The sequence below is a fragment of the Sparus aurata genome, chromosome 15 (assembly GCF_900880675.1).
Source record: "Sparus aurata chromosome 15, fSpaAur1.1, whole genome shotgun sequence".
NCBI lineage: Eukaryota > Metazoa > Chordata > Actinopteri > Spariformes > Sparidae > Sparus > Sparus aurata.
In genome coordinates, this window is record NC_044201.1 from 17549165 (window position 1) to 17570483 (window position 21319).

General features: G+C 39.6%; 2 protein-coding genes across 3 annotated transcripts in view; one reads left to right on the plus strand and one right to left on the minus strand.

The window, feature by feature from the left end:
* The first annotated feature begins 5584 nt into the window (after positions 1 to 5584).
* On the plus strand, positions 5585 to 8690 carry epcam (epithelial cell adhesion molecule). Its single transcript, XM_030442972.1, has 9 exons — positions 5585 to 5997; positions 6689 to 6790; positions 6903 to 7167; positions 7272 to 7337; positions 7453 to 7519; positions 7633 to 7731; positions 7820 to 8017; positions 8133 to 8177; positions 8291 to 8690. Exons 1-9 carry the CDS (start codon positions 5937 to 5939, stop codon positions 8312 to 8314), a joined length of 927 nt encoding a protein of 308 aa, XP_030298832.1. The 5' UTR covers positions 5585 to 5936; the 3' UTR covers positions 8315 to 8690.
* A 3399-nt stretch (positions 8691 to 12089) lies between these two features.
* plekhh2 (pleckstrin homology domain containing, family H (with MyTH4 domain) member 2) overlaps positions 12090 to 21319 on the minus strand; it is a 34150-nt gene continuing 24920 nt past the window's right edge. For both annotated transcript variants that reach the window (XM_030442865.1, XM_030442864.1), the window contains exons 21-30: positions 21087 to 21184; positions 19962 to 20139; positions 18881 to 19036; positions 18687 to 18784; positions 18204 to 18345; positions 17840 to 17976; positions 17248 to 17377; positions 16566 to 16652; positions 16012 to 16161; positions 12090 to 13824 (exon numbers count right to left, since the gene is read on the minus strand). In XM_030442865.1, the coding sequence (XP_030298725.1) occupies positions 13639 to 13824; positions 16012 to 16161; positions 16566 to 16652; positions 17248 to 17377; positions 17840 to 17976; positions 18204 to 18345; positions 18687 to 18784; positions 18881 to 19036; positions 19962 to 20139; positions 21087 to 21184 (1362 nt within the window). In that variant the 3' untranslated portion in view covers positions 12090 to 13638. The remainder of the gene's footprint in view (positions 13825 to 16011; positions 16162 to 16565; positions 16653 to 17247; positions 17378 to 17839; positions 17977 to 18203; positions 18346 to 18686; positions 18785 to 18880; positions 19037 to 19961; positions 20140 to 21086; positions 21185 to 21319) is intronic.

Sequence of the window (21319 nt, forward strand, 5' to 3'; positions counted from 1 at the left end):
GGAAAAGTGGACCGGCAAATGAATTCGACCTTAAAAAACATTTAGATAGTACTTAAAATATTAATTTCTCAGCTACAGCAGACCTGGTTTATTTATGACTCTGATCTCATATCAAATTAGGAATTGTATTTCCTGGACTTTTTTCCACACCTTCACTGAAGGTATTCAGGGGCAGTGTTTTCATGTAAAGTGGGACACTGTTTCATGCAGTACTCCTACAGATCTGCTTCCTTCAGGACTTATTAACTATGAGACATTTTGAGTCGCGGTGTACTTTGTGTTTTCAATTTGAATCAAAAGTAAGTAAGATGAACTAGCTTTAGTTTTTTCTGATGTGTGCCTTATGTGGATCCCTTATGCCAACACAGCCAGTAGTTTTATTTAATAGATGTTGCAAAGGGTTGAATCAAACTGCATCACCTACTTTATAACTAATATTTCCTCATTGTGTTTCATCTGTTTTTCATCTGAAATTCATCTGCAATTTTAAAATTAAATGTAAAATGTGTTCATATCTTCTCCAGATGCTCCAAGACCTCCCCCTGTGTCAGTGAGTCCCTCTGCTGAGAGAGTGGAGGGCAGTTCGGTGACTCTGACCAGTAGCAGTGATGCTAACCCAGCAGCTACGTATACCTTACACAAGAGCAATGGAAATGTAGACTGTAATCCTCTCAGTAAAGATCCACAGCTTGTCTTCAGCACCATTGGGTCGTCTGCCTCTGGAGGGTATTACTGTACAGGTGAGAACGAGCTGGGGAGGAGGACTTCTGAATACGTCTCCATTAATGTGAAATGTGAGTAAAGCGCAGCTGATTTAAATCAACTACCGATAACTTTTTGAAAAGTTATTACCCAGTCAGATGTTTTGCTGATTGTGCACTTTCTCCAGCTCTGCCTGTTTCACCTTCACAGTCTGCTGCTGTTGTCCACTGAGCAGCTGCGGTAGATGATGAAATGATGTTTGATTTACAAATTGTTTCCAGATCTGCACAGATGTTCATTGATCCAGGAACCATCTAAAGTTTCAGATGCTGCCACACATAAATACACGTCCAACATCTAATGTGTCCAGAGTCCTGTTATCAACCCTGTCTCTGAAGAATGATGTTCATATATCAGTAGTTTGTTTGACCAGATACATGAAAAAAATATTGCTGACTAGATTTGATTACAAGGCAACTTTTTTAGTATTGTAGAAAGTGATTAAATTACAGAACCAGCATCATCAGTTTGTATCATAAATTCACTGGAGGACACCAATGTAGAGGAAGCTTTGACTGCAGCAAAGGAAATATTAAATATATTGATTTTGTAGCTTGTGCTAACCAGGAATATAATAAACAATAAAAATTCAGTGTCACTGTGAAAACTCATCTGCATCCTCAAATTAATGTTAATATGTTCATATCTCCTCCAGATGCTCCAAGACTTCCCTCTGTGTCAGCGAGTCTCTCTCTCTGGACTTTTGCATAAAGTAACTGTGTGCTCAGCACTTTTACACACTGTAAACTGAGAATATTTAGAGTTTTCAGAACTTTTCCCTTCTCATCCTGTTTAATGTGCTCTAAAGTCGACCCTGGCTGCAGAAGCACCAGCTCATGTGGAGGACGATTAGTGTGTATCTACTTTTATAACATTGAAGTTTCTTGGATATGATCGTACATCTGCACCACTTCTTGCTAGTTCTGCTAGTGTTGTCTGACCTCAGGGTGATGTTTCCATGCTATATGCTGACACTTTATCATTACATCGTAGCTGCTGCTTGAAGCCTCAGAGTTCTGCTTTTATTTTTTTTATTTTAAAAAAAAACACTTAACTCAGCAGCATCCTGACCACAGAGTGAACAGAGAGAACTGACCAAGAACAGCACAGACTCTAATAAATAATCTTTCTCCTCTTATCCTGGTCAGTACACTGCACAGGTTCAATACATTCCTGTTCACGTCACTGCACCTTCAGATTGGGTGCACACTGAGTTTAACTGTAGAAAGCATGTTCACATCTTCCACTCTTCATTTGTTTGTATTCACCCTGGTGTCATTCAGAAATAACATACAAAAGTGTTATTCATTTAAAGCATTAGTTAGAAAGTGCCTATTAAAGGGAAGATAACATGTGGGTGGAGTAGCATGGGTATTTTGTACAACTTTTCTTGAACATCTCAGAAAAGTGTGTGAAATATGTTTTTATTAATTTTCTGCGTGGACGACTTTTTGTTGACGCATGATTAAGAACTTTTGACGACAGTAATTCGTCTGATAATAGAGGATTTTGAAGCACGTCCATGTTACCTTTCCCCCACATCATACTGGTAGTTTGATTACCTTTGTATTATTAACTGATTGATAACTGAAGTTATTTGGTTTTTTTGTGTTTTCTTTTGTGCTCTATGTTACAGTGATACAGGGTCAGGATGACTGGGGAGTGACTTAAAAGGATCAACAGGGGACATTAGCTGCAGATACCCATCCACTGTAAAGTTGAGAATAGATTTTGGTTCAGGACAGTGCAGAATTAGAATTATGTGGATCTCAAAAATTAACCAGAGTAGTCAAGTTGTGTGCAGTATAACTGTGGTAACAACGACTATACTCTGTGCCTTCTAATTAGCACTGTTTGATTCCTTTGCTCAAGACACAACAAAAATGTACTTGGAATAAACTTACTCCAAAATTGACTGTAGCTAAACACACACAAGTGCTTTTCAGAGCTCTATAACTTCCTGTTAATACAAAATATCAAAGTGTGTTCATGTCTTGTGTTCTAAATGCCAAAACGTAACACTTCACTATAGGGAGTACCTGTACCTGGAGAGGATTTGAAGCACTGCAAAATTTCAAAAACAGGTGTCACTGTTCAGGTTTGGCTGCATTCCAGTGAAGGATGGACACACAACAAGGGCTCGGGCTCACCTAAGTGAAACACAGCAGTCATTAATGTTGTTAGTTAAGTCTTTGTTTGTGGTCATCTGTGCCGCAGAGAAGCTCTTTAGGTACTTCGGTGTGTACAGTGTGCTGTTCTTTCGCTGTATCATTTGTTGCATAAAATGTCTGCAGAATTGGTAAAAAGGAAAATGTCCGCTATATCTTCAGACTTTATTTCAAGATGGTTACACCCTCTGTTAGCACTGTAGTCACACCACTGAAGTAGCCCTAATTAGCTACTTTTGCTGTGTTTTGAATTAGAGGCGCTGTGACAGGGATAACGGGATTACAGTAAGCAAAACAGAGAAGAGGACAACGAGGGTATGTTACAACCTAAGCACAGGTGGCACACAAAAGCTAATATTCCGCATCCGATGCGTGCTATAATTTAGAGAGAATGAAGTGTTGGTAGCCAATAGTGTATCTGCATTTGGGTGAAAAAACAATGATATGAGCCTCAACTTGCACCAGATGTAATGACGATATTACATGGAAGGAGCTCTAACCATTGCAACACCTCCCTGGAACATTTGTGGTTTATCGAAAACATTAAATGTGAGGCCAGCAATTATCTTATATGCAATTGCCTAGAAACAAAGGATCATGTTTTACCTGGATTACCTAACACCTTGAAATTTGACAGGCAGTGAAATGCGTATTAATAGAATAAAATGTAATGCATGTATGATCATGTTTCAGTGAACCAACACATTTCCTCTCATTCCCTCGCCCACTAGAACACCTCGACATCTGCAGAGGCAGTATTTTTACACTGAGTGGGCCTCACATAAAGCAGTTAAAGTGACTTTTTGCTTTGTGTTTTTTTATTTTTTTTTATTTGTGAACCTTGTGGCTGTTCGTGAATGGCACATTTAATGCAGATTCATGAGGTAAAGTACACAGACAGGACAAGTGATACTGTGTGCAAAGAATAGGAGAGCGCAAATAAAACAAGTGAATCATTTGGTGTAAGGCTCGTGATTGTGCTTATCAATCAATACCAGATGTGTTCTACATAGAACAAAGAGAACTCAGTCTGTTACATGATTGTCTCCCAATAGACTATGAATACAAAACAATACACACACCCTTGATTATAGCATTATTGCATGATGCCGGTCCACATTTCTTCCTCTCACATCCGGCTTCAAATACACAATGGATGCAGGTGTGATGAAAGAAGTCTGGTGTTGAACATCTTGAAGAAAATGAATATATTAAGTATTTGGGTGAACTTTGTTCTCAAAAGGCCAACAATATTCTGTATTGAATTGCAGGCTGTGTACACCACTGAAGACTCGTGACATGCATTGTGATAGACTTCAGTGTCTTCAAAGATACAGCCGGACATTTTGTGAAATATGCTTATTCACTTACAGTAGATGATAATGTCAATTCCATTCTCATGTCTACCTGCCCCATATTTTGTGACGTGCAGCAGACAGTAACCTTATCTTATCATAAAGACAGAAAACAACAGGAAAAGCTAGTCTAGCCTTGTCTGAAGATAAAAACAAATCTGCCCACTAGCATGTTTAAGCTCACTAATTAACTTTGTTTATCTTATTTTATCTGTGCAAAAAAAAAAAAAAAAACAATTACAGGGTTTTACTTTCTGCTGGTAAAGACAAGATTCTAAGAAGCTGATAAGTGGACTCTGAATACATCAGACTATTTCTTTACAATACCGATCCTGATAAATTAAATTAATTCGATTTTGTACAACTACTTTTATGCTCTTCATTAAACATCAATTTATTTTACCACACTATGTTGTGTCTTTCCTTTCCCATCTGATTCCTGATTGACACTGACTAATGAATAAGGTTATAAGTATTGCGTTGGTTGATTGTGAGAAGATTTTCTCAGACAGTTAATCTCTATGAGACCCGAGGCTGTGACTCAGCTGTGTCATCCAACGGGGTGTGACTCACAACATAACACAGAAACATGTTACCTGCCTCTGGTTTCTGTCATGTAAAATACCTGCTGGGACACTTGATGATGTCATCGTGTCACACAGTGTTTCTCGGTTTGTAATAAACAAAACACATATTTGGGCTTGTTTGCTCAAACACTGTGGATTGTGTGCACATACTGGCGTGTGACATAAAATATGAACAAAAGAAGCAATTTTGGGCAACTTTGATTTGAATTTGGCAAAAAAAATCTGATAAATGAGGGAACAAACATGGTAGATATGTCTCTATAAATAGTGGGAATATATGAAAACATTTAAATAAACTATGAACTGTCTAAAGCAATAAATAACACAAGAAAAATAGGATATTAAATGACCATTACATATAAAAGTCAATAACATACTGCAGTGGTTCCTTCAATATGAAGATCAGTATGAGCAACAGCCACACAGAATAAGACACAGTTTCATAATAATAGTATAATAATAATACTTCAATTTCATAATAATAAGTATGTGGCAGAAAAAGACATTTTAGGGTTTTCTCTCACTATGGTTTAGTTTTTTAAAACTTTTTTATCATTCATTTTCTGCCACACACTCATATAATTATGACAAGCAGTTCTGGAAAATTTCCCTTACTAAAATATGTCAACAGAGAGCGAGGGCGACCAAATATGGGCACGCCGGAAGCAAGGTGCGCTCGGCTCAGTGCCCCGCCCTCTACGTTGACTATGCAAATTGGATCGACGTCATGAGTCCACTTGTGTTATAAATCCACACCACAACACTTATCTATCAGTTCGACATCGACAATCAATAGGGCCATAATCGATAACCAGCCCTGAACAGTTACCCTACTTTTGCTGGCGCTCCTGCTGTTTTGACTCCACACCTTCGTGTGCGCGTGCTCGTTGGGGTTTCTCACCCGACAGGTTTGACCGGGGCACACCTGCAGGGACAAGAAGGAAGCTTTGTGTGCTCGGACGCCATTCTTCACTTCATCTTCGACCTCCGCGGAAGACGGACAGTTTTGAATTTTTCTTAAGAGAAAAACCTTTTATTTCTTCTTCATTTAATTGAATTTCATCATGAATTTTTGGATTGTGCTCGTCCTCGCTGCCTTCGCGGCGGGAGCCTCAGCTCAGAGCTGTAAGTAATTTGACTTAAACTTTATTAAGCTTAAAAACAAGACAACATAAGAAAATAGCGCAGTTTGAGCTATACGGGTGTAACTGTACTGTGTTTTCTAACAGCGTTGGTTACAAAACAGAAATGGGTTTTTATTTTTGTTTTTTGTTTAAAAAAAACCTACTTTTTCTCAGGTGTTTTTTGTTTAGAATCACATCCAATACCTTCAGTGTAAAGTTAGCTCGTCTAAAATGACTTTACTATCGAAAAAACGTCTCATTTTAAACAGTTTTAATATGAAACGCAGGTGGTTTGTTTGTTGGGTGCGGGGTGGGGGTGGGGAAGGTTTCACTCAGCTCTCTGAGGACTCGTCTGTTTGGAGAAACCAACGCCCAGGTGATAGAGGAACCTGCTAGTCTACCTGCGGTTCTCGGCCCTGTCTCTTTTGTGTTTCTATAGGGCTACATATCTGGCAACACAATGAATCCTCTTTCTGTGATACTTTTTTTGTTTAGTTCATTTAGTTACTTTACATTTTTTCACAGCATAGTTACGTTCAAAGAATCGCAACACATTTGAAAAAACAAGGCAGTGGTGTTTAACGTGAGAGTTGAATTAAGAGTTCTTGTCAGAAACTGCTGATATTATTGGTTAATCATTTATAGTTCGTTTTATTTCAGTCTGAATGACAAAGCTTTCTGTTTCTCTGCAGGTTCATGTGAAACGTCGAAGTGGGCCGTCTGTGATGGAACCCCCTGTGTGTGCACGATTCTGGTGGGTGACAACATGAAACAAAAGCTGGACTGCACCAAATGTAAGTTTAAGATGTGTTTGTATAGTGATGAGCCTGAAGATAAAGCCTCCACTTGCAAGTTTCTTGTCGATCATTCTTCATGATGTGTCTTTCTTTTGTGTCTCTCCCTCAGTGATCCCCAAATGCTTCTTGATGAAGGCTGAGATGTACAGGGCTAAAAAGGGTCTGTCCACACGGACAAATATTGGAGGAAAGCCAGACGAGACGGCCTTTGTGGACAATGATGGCATCTACGACCCAGACTGCGAAAACGACGGCAAATTCAGGGCCAAGCAGTGCAACAACACAGAGGAGTGCTGGTGTGTCAACAGCGCTGGTGTTCGTCGTACCGACAAGGGAGACAAAAATCTTGTGTGCGATAAGCTCGTGGAGACCTAGTGAGTATTTCATCCTAATCAATGTGAAGGACTGGCTGACTTCAGCTAAATGTTGGGTGCCAAGTGTTGACTTTTTTTTTTTTTTTGTCTTAATTTTTCTCCAGCTGGGTTCGTCTTCAGCTGACACACAAGCCGGTGAACACACCAGTGGATGCTAAGCAGTTGAAGACGTGAGTGTATTTACATGTCATTATTATCGCATCTTGGGGGGGGGGAGAAGCACAACCACATTAACATCAGAGCTTGAGTATGTGGTAGTAATCTTAATTTCTTGCCCTAATACAGCGCCCTTGCGGACGCCATTCACAAGCGTTATAAGAACTTCAACAAGGACCTGGTGAAGGATGTCGAGGTGAGTGGAGGGGGAGAACATGCATTTTTGTAACATTGCAAGTGATATATAATATTCAGAACAGGGTTGCTAAAATACAGCACTAATGAAGTGTTTTGTCTGTCACACTGCAGTATGACCCTGAGGCCCGCTTGATTGTTGTGGATGTGAAGAAGGAAAAGGACAACCGCCAGCATGACCTGACCCAGATGGCCTACTACATGGAGAAAGATGTATGTAGCTTTTATTTATACATGCATATTGCTTATAGTGTGGTCCATCGACTGACCCTGTCATTTTTCCAAATCTCTCCCCATGCAGGTGAAGGTGCTCCCCATGTTCAAGGACCAGGAGAAGTTTGAGCCAACTGTGGGCAGCCAGAAGCTGGAGATGGAGAAAATCCTGGTGTACTATGTGGACGAGGAGGCCCCCACTTTCACCATGAAGAACCTGTCTGGTGGCATCATTGCCGTCATCGTTGTGGTGGTGCTGGCTGTTATTGCTGGCCTGCTGGTCCTGGTGAGTCCACATGTCTGCCTACATGTCGCTTATTCAGCTTAAAAGCAGTGTATAGATTTGCTTTGAGCCAAGCTTTCAGTTTGAGTCCTAATTTCTTTTTTTTGTGTGTGTACAGTTCTTTGCCAAGAGGAGAGAGAGCCAGCGGTACAACAAAGCTCAGGTGAGATGAACTTCCTGTGACTTCATTTTTGTAAGTCTCTGTGTAAAAGTGAAGTTTTTGCACCACAGAATTGTTGTTTTAACGGCATGTTTTTTGTCTTTTTTATAATTCAGCAAAGGGAGATGGAGGCCATGTAAATTGTTCATCACAGCCCTTCCAGAGTCAGCTTGTACATCACCTTTTTTGGATGACCTTTATTGCAGTGGGAGTGTGCCATTTTCATCATTTTCCTTGAGGAATGGATATTTGTAAAGGAACAATCGGCTAATTGTTTTTGTTTTGACATTGTTGGCACTGCTGGTACCGCCGTTTTTTTATTTATATCATGAAAAGTCTAAATGCAGTAATCCAATCTGTATGCCATAAAGAACTGTGCTTTATAAAACATGTCTGCCACGTTTTTATGTTAGAACTTGTTGAATGGTTTAAAATTCCACGAAATAGATTGTACAGTTTCTTTCTTACCGTTTGTTTGTTGGATTGTTTTTAATAAAAAGTATGTTTTAACCCTTGTATTATGTTCGTTTCTCCCGCCTTACTTTGGTGTTCCCGGTCAAATTTGACCGGTCAGGTTTAACTGCTCTTAAATTACCACAAAAAACATAATTAGAACATAATCATTTACCAAATGTTATTTAACACCCTTTAATGCTGTAAACAATGTTTCCAACTAGTTGTGAACATGCATAACTGCAGTGAATATACAAAGAATAGACACTGAAAATTATAATAATAATCAAAACGGAGACCAAATTCTCAGAACATCAGAAAATCAACATGAATAGTCATCTGTGTGTGTGTGTGTGTGTGTGTGTGTGCGCGCCTCTGTCTCAACCTAAAATGTATGCTTCTGAGTGCATTTTGATAACATTTCCGTATTCTTTTGTAAATCCATCAATAGCTGTTTTTCTCAGTGTGAAATACCCCCACCCATTGTCTAGCCCTCGAAATTGAAAACATAAACTGGAGGAACGCTCACCAGCCTTGGAATAGGACACAGGAGTGGCATTGTACAATCAGGTTGGAGTGTGCCTTGCAAACATAGGCATCACATTTGTAGCTAACTTGTTTTATTTATACTCTCTTGGAGGTCTACCTGGTCCAGCTCTCTCCATGTGTCCCCAAACACACACTTCCCCCCCAGGTTTGTCATGTCCAGTACAATTCCCTCCATGGATTCTGGTAAAAAATAGTTGGAAGCTGGACTTGTTGTCATCCACACGAGATATTACATATCGTGTTGGCCATGGCGTCATCCTTACAATGTTTTCCACTCTTGCTCTGCCTCCTCTGTCCTGGGAGGAAGAATACCAGAGCAAGTTGCCACCCTTGGACTGGAATGTCACCTCAGGTACCTCTTCTTCTCGTGCCTCTTCTCCATGTGCCTCTTCCTCTGGAGCCTCTTCATCTGTTGACTGGTCAGTCTCATAAAGGTCTGGATCAAAATCAGGATGGATGTTGTCTTCCATTACTGACACATCTTCCTCTATCTCCAGTTAAACTTCCATCTCGTCTTCATCTGATTCAAAAAATCGGTCCAGAGCCTCTATTACAGTAAATTTCCTACTCATAGTGGTCACAGAGTCAAATGACAGAAAGGCACAAATAAAGTTTTATATAGGTTGTCTATGAGAAGATAGTCTATTCTGCAAAGTGTGGTTCACGTGTAGGGATGGGCACATAAGCATGGGAAAGAGATCGTTTCCTATAACAAACACCTAATTGTTGAGTTTGAAATGTGTAAATCGGTATATATTGGGCCTTTGAACAGGTATGATACATTGTTAGGTCTGGAGAGTGTGTGTGGCTCCCAGGTGGGCATATAAGCGCGAGAAAGAGACAGTTTCCCATAAATGACATCTAATTCTTCAGTCTGGAATGTGTGGTACGCGTGGGGGAATATATACTGTATATGTGTGTGTGTGTGTGTGTGTGTGTGTGTGTGTGTGAGGGTGGGATGATGTTTGTGGTTGTGGATGTAGATGTGTGGGTGTACATGGGGATGTTTTCCATCTAAGGAATGAACATAATCTAGTATTACCCATTCATTTCATATGCCGGTCAATTTTGACCGGGAACACCATGGGTGTTACAAAATTGATTAGATGACTCAAAATTTGTTGAAAGTGCTGATCAGAAATTTTATATGTTCAAATGCCTAGTGTGGAGGATATCATAAAGCCTCGAGACAATCAGAAGAAAAATAAAATGTTTAGGATCTTATGAAGTTGTAAATCGGTCAGATTTGACCGGAACATCATAGGAGGGTTAAAAGACTCTCGATGTAAGGGTTTTGTTTTGTTTGTTTTTTCTTCCTGAGTGGCCTTGGGCACAGTGGAAAACTACAGCAGTTCATATGGGGGAAGGGAACAAGCTTCAGGAAGTCATTGTGGGCACCATTTTGCATGCTGTAGCGCTTTACATATACACATTAAAAATGTCCTGACACTCAACCTTGATTATAGACACTTTTCTTGTTGACATTTTCCTCAAACTTTAAACCTTTGTCTCTTATAAAGATGTCTGCTTTTAATAATGATGGCTGGTAGTAGTCCTGTTTTTGTGTGGTGCAGGTTGAATGCAGTTTTTCTACCCAGATGTCTTCTTCAGAGGGTGTGGCAGCCCTGTTAGAATGTGTCACTGTCCTGGTACTGTGTTTGTTTGAAGGACCCTTCAGTCCCTGCCTTCAATGGCCACTTTTACAGCACCTACAAACCTTGTCACCTTTCTGGCAGAAAATACACATTATCATATCTTCTCAACCTATATGAAAGTAGTAAAACATCTGAGACTGTTGAATACGTGTGTTTTATGTATTGGTGATACTATCTGGTAGAGACTTGCTGTCAGAAAACATCTGTTAGAGCTGCCGGAGGAAGTTTGTCATTCCAAACAGCGTCTTTGAAACGGTCTGGCATCGCGTTCGACCTGTCAGTCAGGTTCTGACTCACTCCTGAATGGACACTTGCAGTATGTACACAACAAAGACAACAGACTTGAGTTTACGGCAACACTGCAGCAGCCTTTATTCACAAGTGAGGTGAAAAGTCAAAGTCCAGTGAAGCTAAAGCAGCAGACATCCTCTAATTGGAGCAAAGCAACAAAGAAGGCGAGGTGGGAATTGGTTGCGTAACGAGCTGAAAACAGGTGTTGTTGTGCTGCACTGAAGAGAAATGTAGGTGGGTATTGTGTCACAGCATGATCACAGCATCGGTGGTTTGTGAGGCTGTGCTGTGGCTGAGAACAGGAAACTCTGAGGCAGTCCCTGTTTAACCTGTATGTTGCAATGAAGTCCCGCTGAAGCATAACTCTTGCTGTTTACAGCGACAAAAGCAACACAACTGAGATAAAAGCCCCCAACAGCCTGATGATTATGAATCCCATGTGTTTCACATGTGTAACCTTATTTTAATAGTACAAATCAGCAACACATTTAATTTGGGAACATGAGTATGGACTTCCTGTTTGTTTTTCTCCATTTCTATAGTTTTGATAATGCACACTGTGAACCAGCAGAGCATTCTCATTAATCATTGGCCTATTATGTGTTAGTTACCTTGCCTCACCCACTTTTCAGCCCCCTCCCCTCTCCATAGCAACACAGGAACAAAAGCATGTCTCTTACTAGTTCAGACAGGTTGAGTATCATATATCCACCCCTCCCCCTGCTCTCTCTCTCTCTGTGAGAGACTACAGGAATGAGGGTGTGTCACCTGCTCTCAGGCACCTGTTGCAGGTATCAGCACGTCAGCTACGTCTGCACCAATGAGGAGGCTGGGCAGCAGCTCTGTGCTGAGAGAAACTGTGATGTAGGAAAAAGTGAGCGTCGCACTGGTTTCTATGGATTTGGAGCGCTTGCCAAGCGTGAGCGCTTTCTATACAAATGGCTGAAAAAAAGACACCAGGAGCTTGTTGCTGTGTTAAAGTTTATTCAAGCATTTGACTTGTACAACAATAACACTTGTTATTTTATATGACAAATAAATATAACACCTGACATTTCTCACTCTATACAGGCTTAAGATAATACTAGGAGGGAAGTCAGCTTTTTAAAGTACCTTACATAAAGAAAATGTCCTTTTTTTCCAGTTTATCTTGTTACATCGTTAACTACGTCTGATCCTGTTGCTTCATTTAAAATGCCTTCTTCTTTTATCAGCAACCACAATGCATTCCGCCATCCTGTTCCCTCAACATTTGTCACATCCCCCTACCATCTTCCTCTTTATCAACACTGGTAAACACAGGGTTGATTTCATGTACCATACAATAACCCTGAGTTCCTTCTCTTAACTATGTCACGTCAAATATGGGTTGGTGATTTTTCCTCCACTAGAAAGGTTTGTACATGATTAAAGATTCACCACCCTCCTAGCTATTCAGTAACTAAGAACACACAAGGTCCAAACTTGCTTCCCCTTATAAACTGACTTATCCAACACAACCAACTGAAACAGTCTACAGCTCATCAATCACACAAATCACATTGCAAACTATATATATATATATGTGTATATATATATATATATATATATATATATATATATATATATATATATATATATATATATATATATATATAAAGCATTTTCACTGTAGTTTATACACTTTTTGAACCACTTTCTCCAGCTGCAGTCTGGTCACCTGTTACTATCTCCAGCTTTTCATCGTAGTGTTCACTCTCCTTCAATATCCCATAATATCTAACACTGTAAAGGTTTTAGTTCCTGGTTGAGTTAATGAGCCCTACATGAGGACAGAACAATATACAATAATACCTCCTAAATGATTCCTTAACAAAGCAACATTACCACTTCTATATTGTGTATGAGTGTGCATTATTTTTTTAAGGCGGGGATGACAAAAAAAAATACAAATCAAATAGCATCTTTGCACAAGGAAATGCACACAGCACATAGATTAATGAGACATTTCATAACACTAGCTCAGTCGGTCAATAAATACTGTTGACTTTTTCTCTTTGGTGTCAGCACATAAACGCAACACATTTATCATGAGGACAAAAAAATGTACTTTAAGAATGTTCAAGCAAAGTTTCTAAGTTGTTTCTCAACATGTTTGTACCATGCACACAGCTCACAGCTCCAGTTTCAGATGTAAACGTCATGTTCTGTGAGAGAGGCACTAATAAGTCACCTTTCTGGAGTTAACTGCTTAAAATTAAAGGACACCAGCTTCCAGAAATCCTGTATGATGATGTCAATAAACTGCTGCAACCCTGAGCTGGTCAGTTATATCAACTCATACATGATGCATGATTGAACACAAATGGTTCAGACACATCCAGCAAGCAGACAAGTGACCATTCCACATTCCAGAAATGAATCTGCTGCAGTGAGAAAATTGTCAAGGCTGTGTGAAAATTGAACCAGGCCTAGTGCAGCTGAAAATTCACTTTCAAATCCATAACTTGGACATTTCTTATAACATTTTTGTGCTGTCACAGCAGTGTGGGCGCCTTGCTGGGGCGACCCAGTGCTGGTGGGGATTTGCTCCTCAGCTCTTTACTCTTCAGGCTGATGGGCTGAGCCACCATCAGAGCCGGGGCCGAGAGGTGATGGGCAGCGGCCTTCTGCTGATGAGCGCTGTTGATGTAACTGGAGATGAGGAGGGTAATCTCCCTGATCTGTTGACGAAACAAAGCCAAATGTGATGCGTGTGAGTTCGCACGATCATCATGTATGTGTGGCTGTGAATTCACTCCAATTCACAATCCATAGTTTGTTGTTTTGTTGTCTGATCACGACCATATAACTATATAACAATCATAATTAGGATGAATAATTATCATAATCATGTTTCCATAAGTATATAATCACCTGAATCTAAGAATCATTGTGTTTTCCTTACTCACAATGACCCTTTTATAACTACAGAGGAGAGGGTCCACCATGTTTCTACAGTAGCCCAGAATGGACAAAAGCCAAACACTGGCTCTACAGAGGGATGTCAAGTTAGGTGGCACTAAAAACTACACACTGGTCCTTTCATGTCATAAACAACAGAAACAAGGTTTCTCAAATGGACCCTAACAGACTAATGCTACTAATAGACAGCATTATGTGACATTCAACAATTTAAAATTCCTCCAATTTCACTTTTTTTAATGCTCAATTATTCCAAAAACGTTTATTTGGGGATAATTCAGATTTAATTAATTTTTTAAGAGTTTAATTAATGTCACCGTTTAAGTGATTGTTGATGTTTTATCTCTCTGTTCCTGGCTTCAGATTAATATTTAACTGCGCATCTAACTCTTGAGAAAGCTAGCCAGTGGTGTTTCCAAAATGTTGAACTGCTCCCAGGGCTCGACAGTGCGAGGCGAGCACCTCGTCGCAAATGCTAGTAAAAAATAGCTCAGTGCGAATTGTGAAATGCAATTAATAGCACGTGTGCGACTACCGAATTTTACCGTTCAATAAATGTTTAATGATGTGTTGCTGACGTTTGGAAGTTATGGCCGGTTGTGCACTTGAATGCAGCCTCAGCTGAAAAAAAATACGTGATTTACACGTAGTGAGCGTGCTTGCCGACGTGCTGCGGAAGGCGGTTAAAAGCAGAGGGAGTATCTATGGTAACGAGGCGAAGCCAAACAAACGAAAACAAAACGTATGAACTATGAAGTGCATTAGCGATTATTTTAAAAGGGCGACAGAGCCAGAAGCTGTGGACCCAGGCACCGAGGCCGAAATGGTGGACGATGAAGAATTAGAGTTAGATGACGAAGCTAACGTGACTGAAGAAACCGGGGGAGCAGGTGATAACGCTACCATTCCCAGCCGTAAAAAGCACAGGTTTAATGCTGACTGGCAGAAAACATTCCGGTGGCTCCTTTACGAAAACGAATTAATGTATTGTAAGTACTGCAAAGCGCAGAAGCAAGCAGCTGGAAAGTCCGTTTTTGTCACAGGCAACGCGAACTTCAAACGAGATAATTTAGTGAAACACAGTAAATCGCATAGGCATACCACGTGCAGAGATGCATTCATAGCGGCACAACAAAAACCCTTGCAGGCGGCTGTGAGGAGACAGGTTTACTTGCTGTTTTGATACTGTCTCAGTTGCACTGTGCACATTTGCACCAATAAATAGCTGACAATACATGAGTTGTTGCAGTATTATTTTCTCTGCACTCTTTAGAGAATATAACTAAAACTTAAAAAGCTATTAATAGAATTGTTTTGCTTATAAATGCCTCATTGACCTTATATTACTTTATTAAAGAAAAACACATTATTTGGTAACTTTTCATCGTGCCCCTAAAATTCTTTGTGTGCTACTAGATTTTTCAACTTAGGAGCACACGTGCTACTTGGGAAAATGCTTAGCGTCAAGCCCTGACTGCTCCTTTAAACTAGAGTCACACAGTTCTCAGTAGGCCAGTTCGTAATGGTTAAATAGGCTGTTGTAAGGCTGGCACTGGGGTGTTAGATGTGTAAATATGTGTCTGTAATATGTACCTGTCCTGTCAGATACTTGATGGAATGTAGTGAAATAAATGATTCAAGTGAGTTAGGTAGTGAAATCTTATCTCATGAAGGTGAACAACATCTTGATCTATTCCACAGTAAAGATTTAATTAAACTGAAAAACGTCATTAGGAACGTGGTGAAGGAGGCATGTGGTTGTTTTTCTTGAGAGGCCTGTTTCAATACCTGTTCTGTTTTATTGTGACTTGTATATCATGTTTTATATGTTGTGATTTTGTACAGCCCCTACCTTGGCCAGGTCTCTTTTGTAAAGAGATCTTGATCTCAATGGGACTTCCTGGTGAAATAAATAAACAGGAACCATATACTGATTTCTCACACACCTTGGAGGCGTCCAAAGCAAACAGATGTTTCTCTGTTGGTTTGTCTTTGCTTGTGTTGGTGTTGCTACTCTGTCCCACGACTAGCATGAAGTCCTGTTTGCAGCCTCCAAACGTCATCAGGTTCTTGTAGGGGTGGGACACCAGCGGCTTCTGAACACACAGACACACAGATATTTGTGTTACAACATTAATTCTGTTCTGATAAAGAAAACAGAGAACAATGTGGGTACAAAATCCACGGGGAGTTTTAGAGAGCTACGTTAATATCACATATGTATTCTTGTTTACAATTTTGTGATATCATCATCGCCCAACATCACATCATAGCCCAACTAATGCAACATGTATGTAAAAAATCATTTAAAGCCAGCGATGCACTATTAATTGAGCTAAACAACACAAACAAGTGGTTTTAGACTACATACACTCAATCTGAATGTTTTTATTAAAAGTTAGATAAAATACTGCCTAAAAATGTGCTTATTGCTCAACGTAAAACACCTCACACCAAAACCTGCAAAAACAGTTGCAGGCAGATACACAGAGATACTTACAACAGAGTTGAGCTCCAGAACACTGATACCATCTTCATGCACCGCCAGCCAAACACGTACTCCCTGCTCTGGCGATGGAGTGATGGACTGATAATGGACAGAGAAACAGTAAGTGAGATCTATTTCAAATTCATTTTCACAATATACTACAATATGATTTTATGACTTTTCTTGATCCTCACTGAGCTGGCGACACATGAAGTGGACACGCTCGATGGATTTATTAATATTTTGATAGCACACTGTAACTCCTAAATATTAATGATTGTGATTATTTCCAAGGATTTCAAGTACATCATGTAATCCAGTCACTGCAGCCAGTACTGTTAACCACTCTGTATACACCTCAGTCACACACAGCTGTGACGTCTCTTTGATTTACCAGTGACTTTTTTTTTGGGTTTATTTCATGTGATTGGTGTTGTACTGAACTTCATCCCTTGTATTCTTTTAGTGCACATTAAGATCTGAATGGGTAAATAAAATATCAGACAACTTCCTCACTGTTAAGAGGTTTCTATTTCTGTCCTTTCTATTTGCCTTCTTTTCTATACAGAGAGTTTATTTAATTTATGTGTTGGCCTTTATTTGTTCAATAAAACAAATAATACTGTGTAACACTGTCTAAATCTTGGCTGATGATAATATTACTTTATGTAACAAGAGATTACAGTTTATTTACCTCTGCTTCAAATAATTTGGCACCAAAGAAAGGCCACTTCCTGGCAACAGTCAGATAGATCCTGACACACTCGGGTGAACTTCGACCCCTGAGAGAGGCCCAGCGGGCGGAGAGACGCTGCAGCAACTGTCTGAGAGGAAGGAGGAGACAATACAGCCATCCAAGTTATTTGGCTACCAAAATCATGTCATGACTACAAGTTTATTTTTGATATTTTATTTTGAAAGGCAAATTAAATATATATATATATATATATATATAAATATATATATATATATATTTATATATATATATATAAATATATATATATATATAAATATAAATATAAATAAATATATATATATATATATACATACAGAGTTTGGCTGCATGATATGCATTTTGTATACATTATCTACTACACATGTTCACAATGATGACAGGAAATTAAATTTAAGTTAAAAAGTTTATGGCTGTGACATTATAACTGAGTTTACATACAAAACAAAGATACTATATAAAATAGCCAGCTAAATGAATAGACAAACACACACAAGAGAGTAGGAAGTGTGTGTAGACTGAATCAGAGACAGTTTTCAGCGTGTTCTGGTACCTGAGCTGCTCCTCAGATGTGGTCCTGCGGTAATGTTTGGGATAGAATCTGTCCAGAACCTGTTTCAGGGTTTGGTTAGACTTGGTCTGTGCTGATCCAGGAGCAGAGAAGGGACGCTCAAAATCCCCAAACTCCACCTGAACACAGATACATACAGTAAATGTTCTACTGTGCTGCTTTTTAGGACAGAGCCTGGTCTGGCACATGAATAACTTGTCACTTAAAATTAAGAAACATTTGAGGCAAAAATAATACTGACATGAGGCATCGTAACATCAAAACCAACTATCTCAGAGCTGTCTATACTGCTTGTATCTTTTTTTAAATTAAACCCAACACCGACTGCACAGATCTACTTTCAGACCTGGGCCAGCAGGGCAGCCATCTCCAGAGCCAGTTCCTTGTTGACAGGGAAGTGTCCCGCCACAATGGCTTCATTAGTCTGATAAGCCAGCAGCAACCTCTCCCTCTCTGACTCCCCCCTGACCTGGAGAGAGAAGTACAGCCTGGGGATGGATAGGTAAAGACATAGATAGTTAAATCAAATAGAAGGAGAGAATGAGCTTGGAAAATACAGACTTAACTGTCTGATGGATGGAACATTACTGTACTCCTTTATTATCTTGAGTTGTATTTCTAAAGAGAACAGAGCAAACTGTCTTTACTACAGTTTAACTAACACGATTAGCAAGGCACTGATACACATCAATCCAAAAATATCAGATTTTTTTAATGTCACAATAGCAAACTCCCTATATTTCCTGGCAAAACATCCACTCTCAAAGTCTTATATTGAGCCTGAATCAACATTTTGACCTTCTATTAGCATACATGAATCCTTCTCTACCTGTTCTTGTAGGTAAGACGCACAGTCCTGGTGTTTTCAGACTTGCCAGTGTGCTGCTCCTTCGACGCCTGCTCCCACTTAGAGATGATGTCGCAAATCTGCCGATCATGTGAAAGTGACAGATTTGTGTTAAGCGTTAAGCAATATAACAGATCCTTTCTTGAAAAAAATCATCACCTAAATAAAAGATGCACCTTGATGCTTCCTTGCAGGCAGTGTTCCAGCTCTCGCCCAGTCGGGTCATCAGTGTACAAGCTGAAACCAGACAGCCCAGTTTTCCTCATGCCTGTGTCCTGGTTGAGGCGACACTGGAACTCATCTACTGTGGTCGAAGCATCGAAGCTCACCACCTTGAGTAACGCATTTCAAAACGAGACAACATGACAGTGATGAAAATGATCAAAACAGTTATGGTCCTTCTTGCTTTTTTTTCTCGTCAGTTTAGCATTCATTAATGACAGTCAGTATAATGTGTTATTGGTGTAACTTAAGCTCAGCTGTGCGTTAAGTTAAATGCTAACAAAAGCATGTTCAAGATCTATCTATCTTGTTTATATGTATTACTTGTACAAAGTACAGCTGAGGCTGATATGAACCTCATGACATTAACAGGCATTAAGTAATTGAAAGAGGACATAAAAGTTTTGGATAAACAAGGTCATTAGAATTCATTTCAAAGGACCACAAATATCTTCCAACTTTTAAGGCAATACGTGGAATATTTGTTTAGATATTTCAGTCTGTACCCTTGTCATGGACAATCATTACCATCTACAGTATAGAGCCACATTATTGAATCTATAATCTTGTTTTATTGTGTTATATTATGTCATGCATACTGTATTTGCAGTGCATATGTATGTGTCCTTTCTAATTCTGCTACTTTGAAACTTTTTTAATAATCATCTATGTAAGAATATACAGAGCAGTATTTGTTTTATTATTGTATTTTAGTCAGACCCAGATGTATGTATCTTATGTAAGTCCAGAACTGATGTCATCACTTCCTGAAAGAATACAAAGAATAGGAAGAGACAAAAACAAACACCCCCACAGGAGAAACTGCAGCTCAGACAGCACAGGTTGGGTGGAGCAGTGAGGCATGTGAGTGTTTGCATGACAGTATCAACACACTGACTGTTTACAGTGGAAATGTGTGAGCTGTGTGTGACTTTAGGCTTTGATCTGAGAGTGCATCAGCAAGATTCACAATGTAAGCACGGAGGCTTCACTGGGGTTTATTATTATCTCTCTTCCAGTGAGCTGTGTTATTACCTGGTAGGTGTTGTTGAGGAAGTGAACAGGTACACTGAATGGCAGGGAGTGATGATAGGGATTCCTCAGCAGGATCGACAGGATCTCCATTCGGGATGGCCTGGACTGCCTCTCGCCCTTCTGCTGGGTCCGCTCCATGGAGCGCTGGCAGTAGATGGCATACTTACCCACCTCAGTCCTAACAACAACAGGGAGATAACAACACAGTGGTATTTATGTGATGTTGCATCATCTACAGTCTAAAAAACTATTTAGAGAACTTTAAGAAAAATTTACAATTTATTTTTTTACTCTATTTCACCAAAATGAAGGTATATAAAGTGAGTTCAAGTTGATTTATCCTTCAGTGTATCTCTGCAGGGAAGTAATGCAAAGAGCAGCCCCATTGTAATCGCTCAAGGACAACAAGAACCAGTGACATGAGCTGTAGTTTGCATTATGTCTGTGTGAGGAAGTACAGAGGCTGCAACAGAAGTTAGTGCAGCATGAGTCACTAACCTGACTGTAAAATCTGGGTTTATTATGTAGGACGATGCAATACCTGTGAAGAGTTAGTCACCTGACACAGTAATTGGCAATTTTTTTTTTTAATTGCTTGAATATTTTTTTAAGCAAATACTCAAAACACTCTTTGGCTCCAGTGAGAATTTTCTGCTCAGCGCAATTTTAAAAATGTTGAAACTGTGACAAGCTATTTACACGCATTTTAAAATATTTCATAGATGACTCAAGCAGAAATGTTCAAGTAATGTTTTAGAGTTTCAGTTACGTTATGTTTAGTCACATTCACTGGCTTCCTTCCTCACTCTCTGACGTATCAACTGGTGTTTTCCCGGAAGTTAAAGCCACAGGCGATGTAATAAAAGAGCACTGTTATCTTAAATAGAATGACAGATTTTTTGACAGGTTTGAACATTTTTGGAAACATCTGTGAGTGTATTATATTCTTATTGAGAAAATAATGAGCACATGACAGTATTTAATGATGAAAATAATCTTTAGTTGTGGCTCTAATACAAGATACAAAAATGTTGGGTATTTGCAGTGTTTCTAAATGACTTCTGTTTTGTTGCCCCTTGTTAGATGATGTGCCTTGATTTTTCGGGGCCCCTGGCGTTTTCTCACCTGGAGTCAGCATGTCTATTGAGGTGAACCTGCAGCAGCCAGAGGAACGGGTGCTGTGGCAGAAACAGTCCCACACACAAGGCTAGAAACTGCCAGCCCTAAAGGGTGAGAGAAAAACACAGCGTTACCTCTCACCTTCTTTATAAACTCCCACAAACATGAGACAAAGTCAGTCATAGCTGCAGCTAATTGTGATCCAGTTAATCACCTTAACTGAGTTCATTCAATGATAC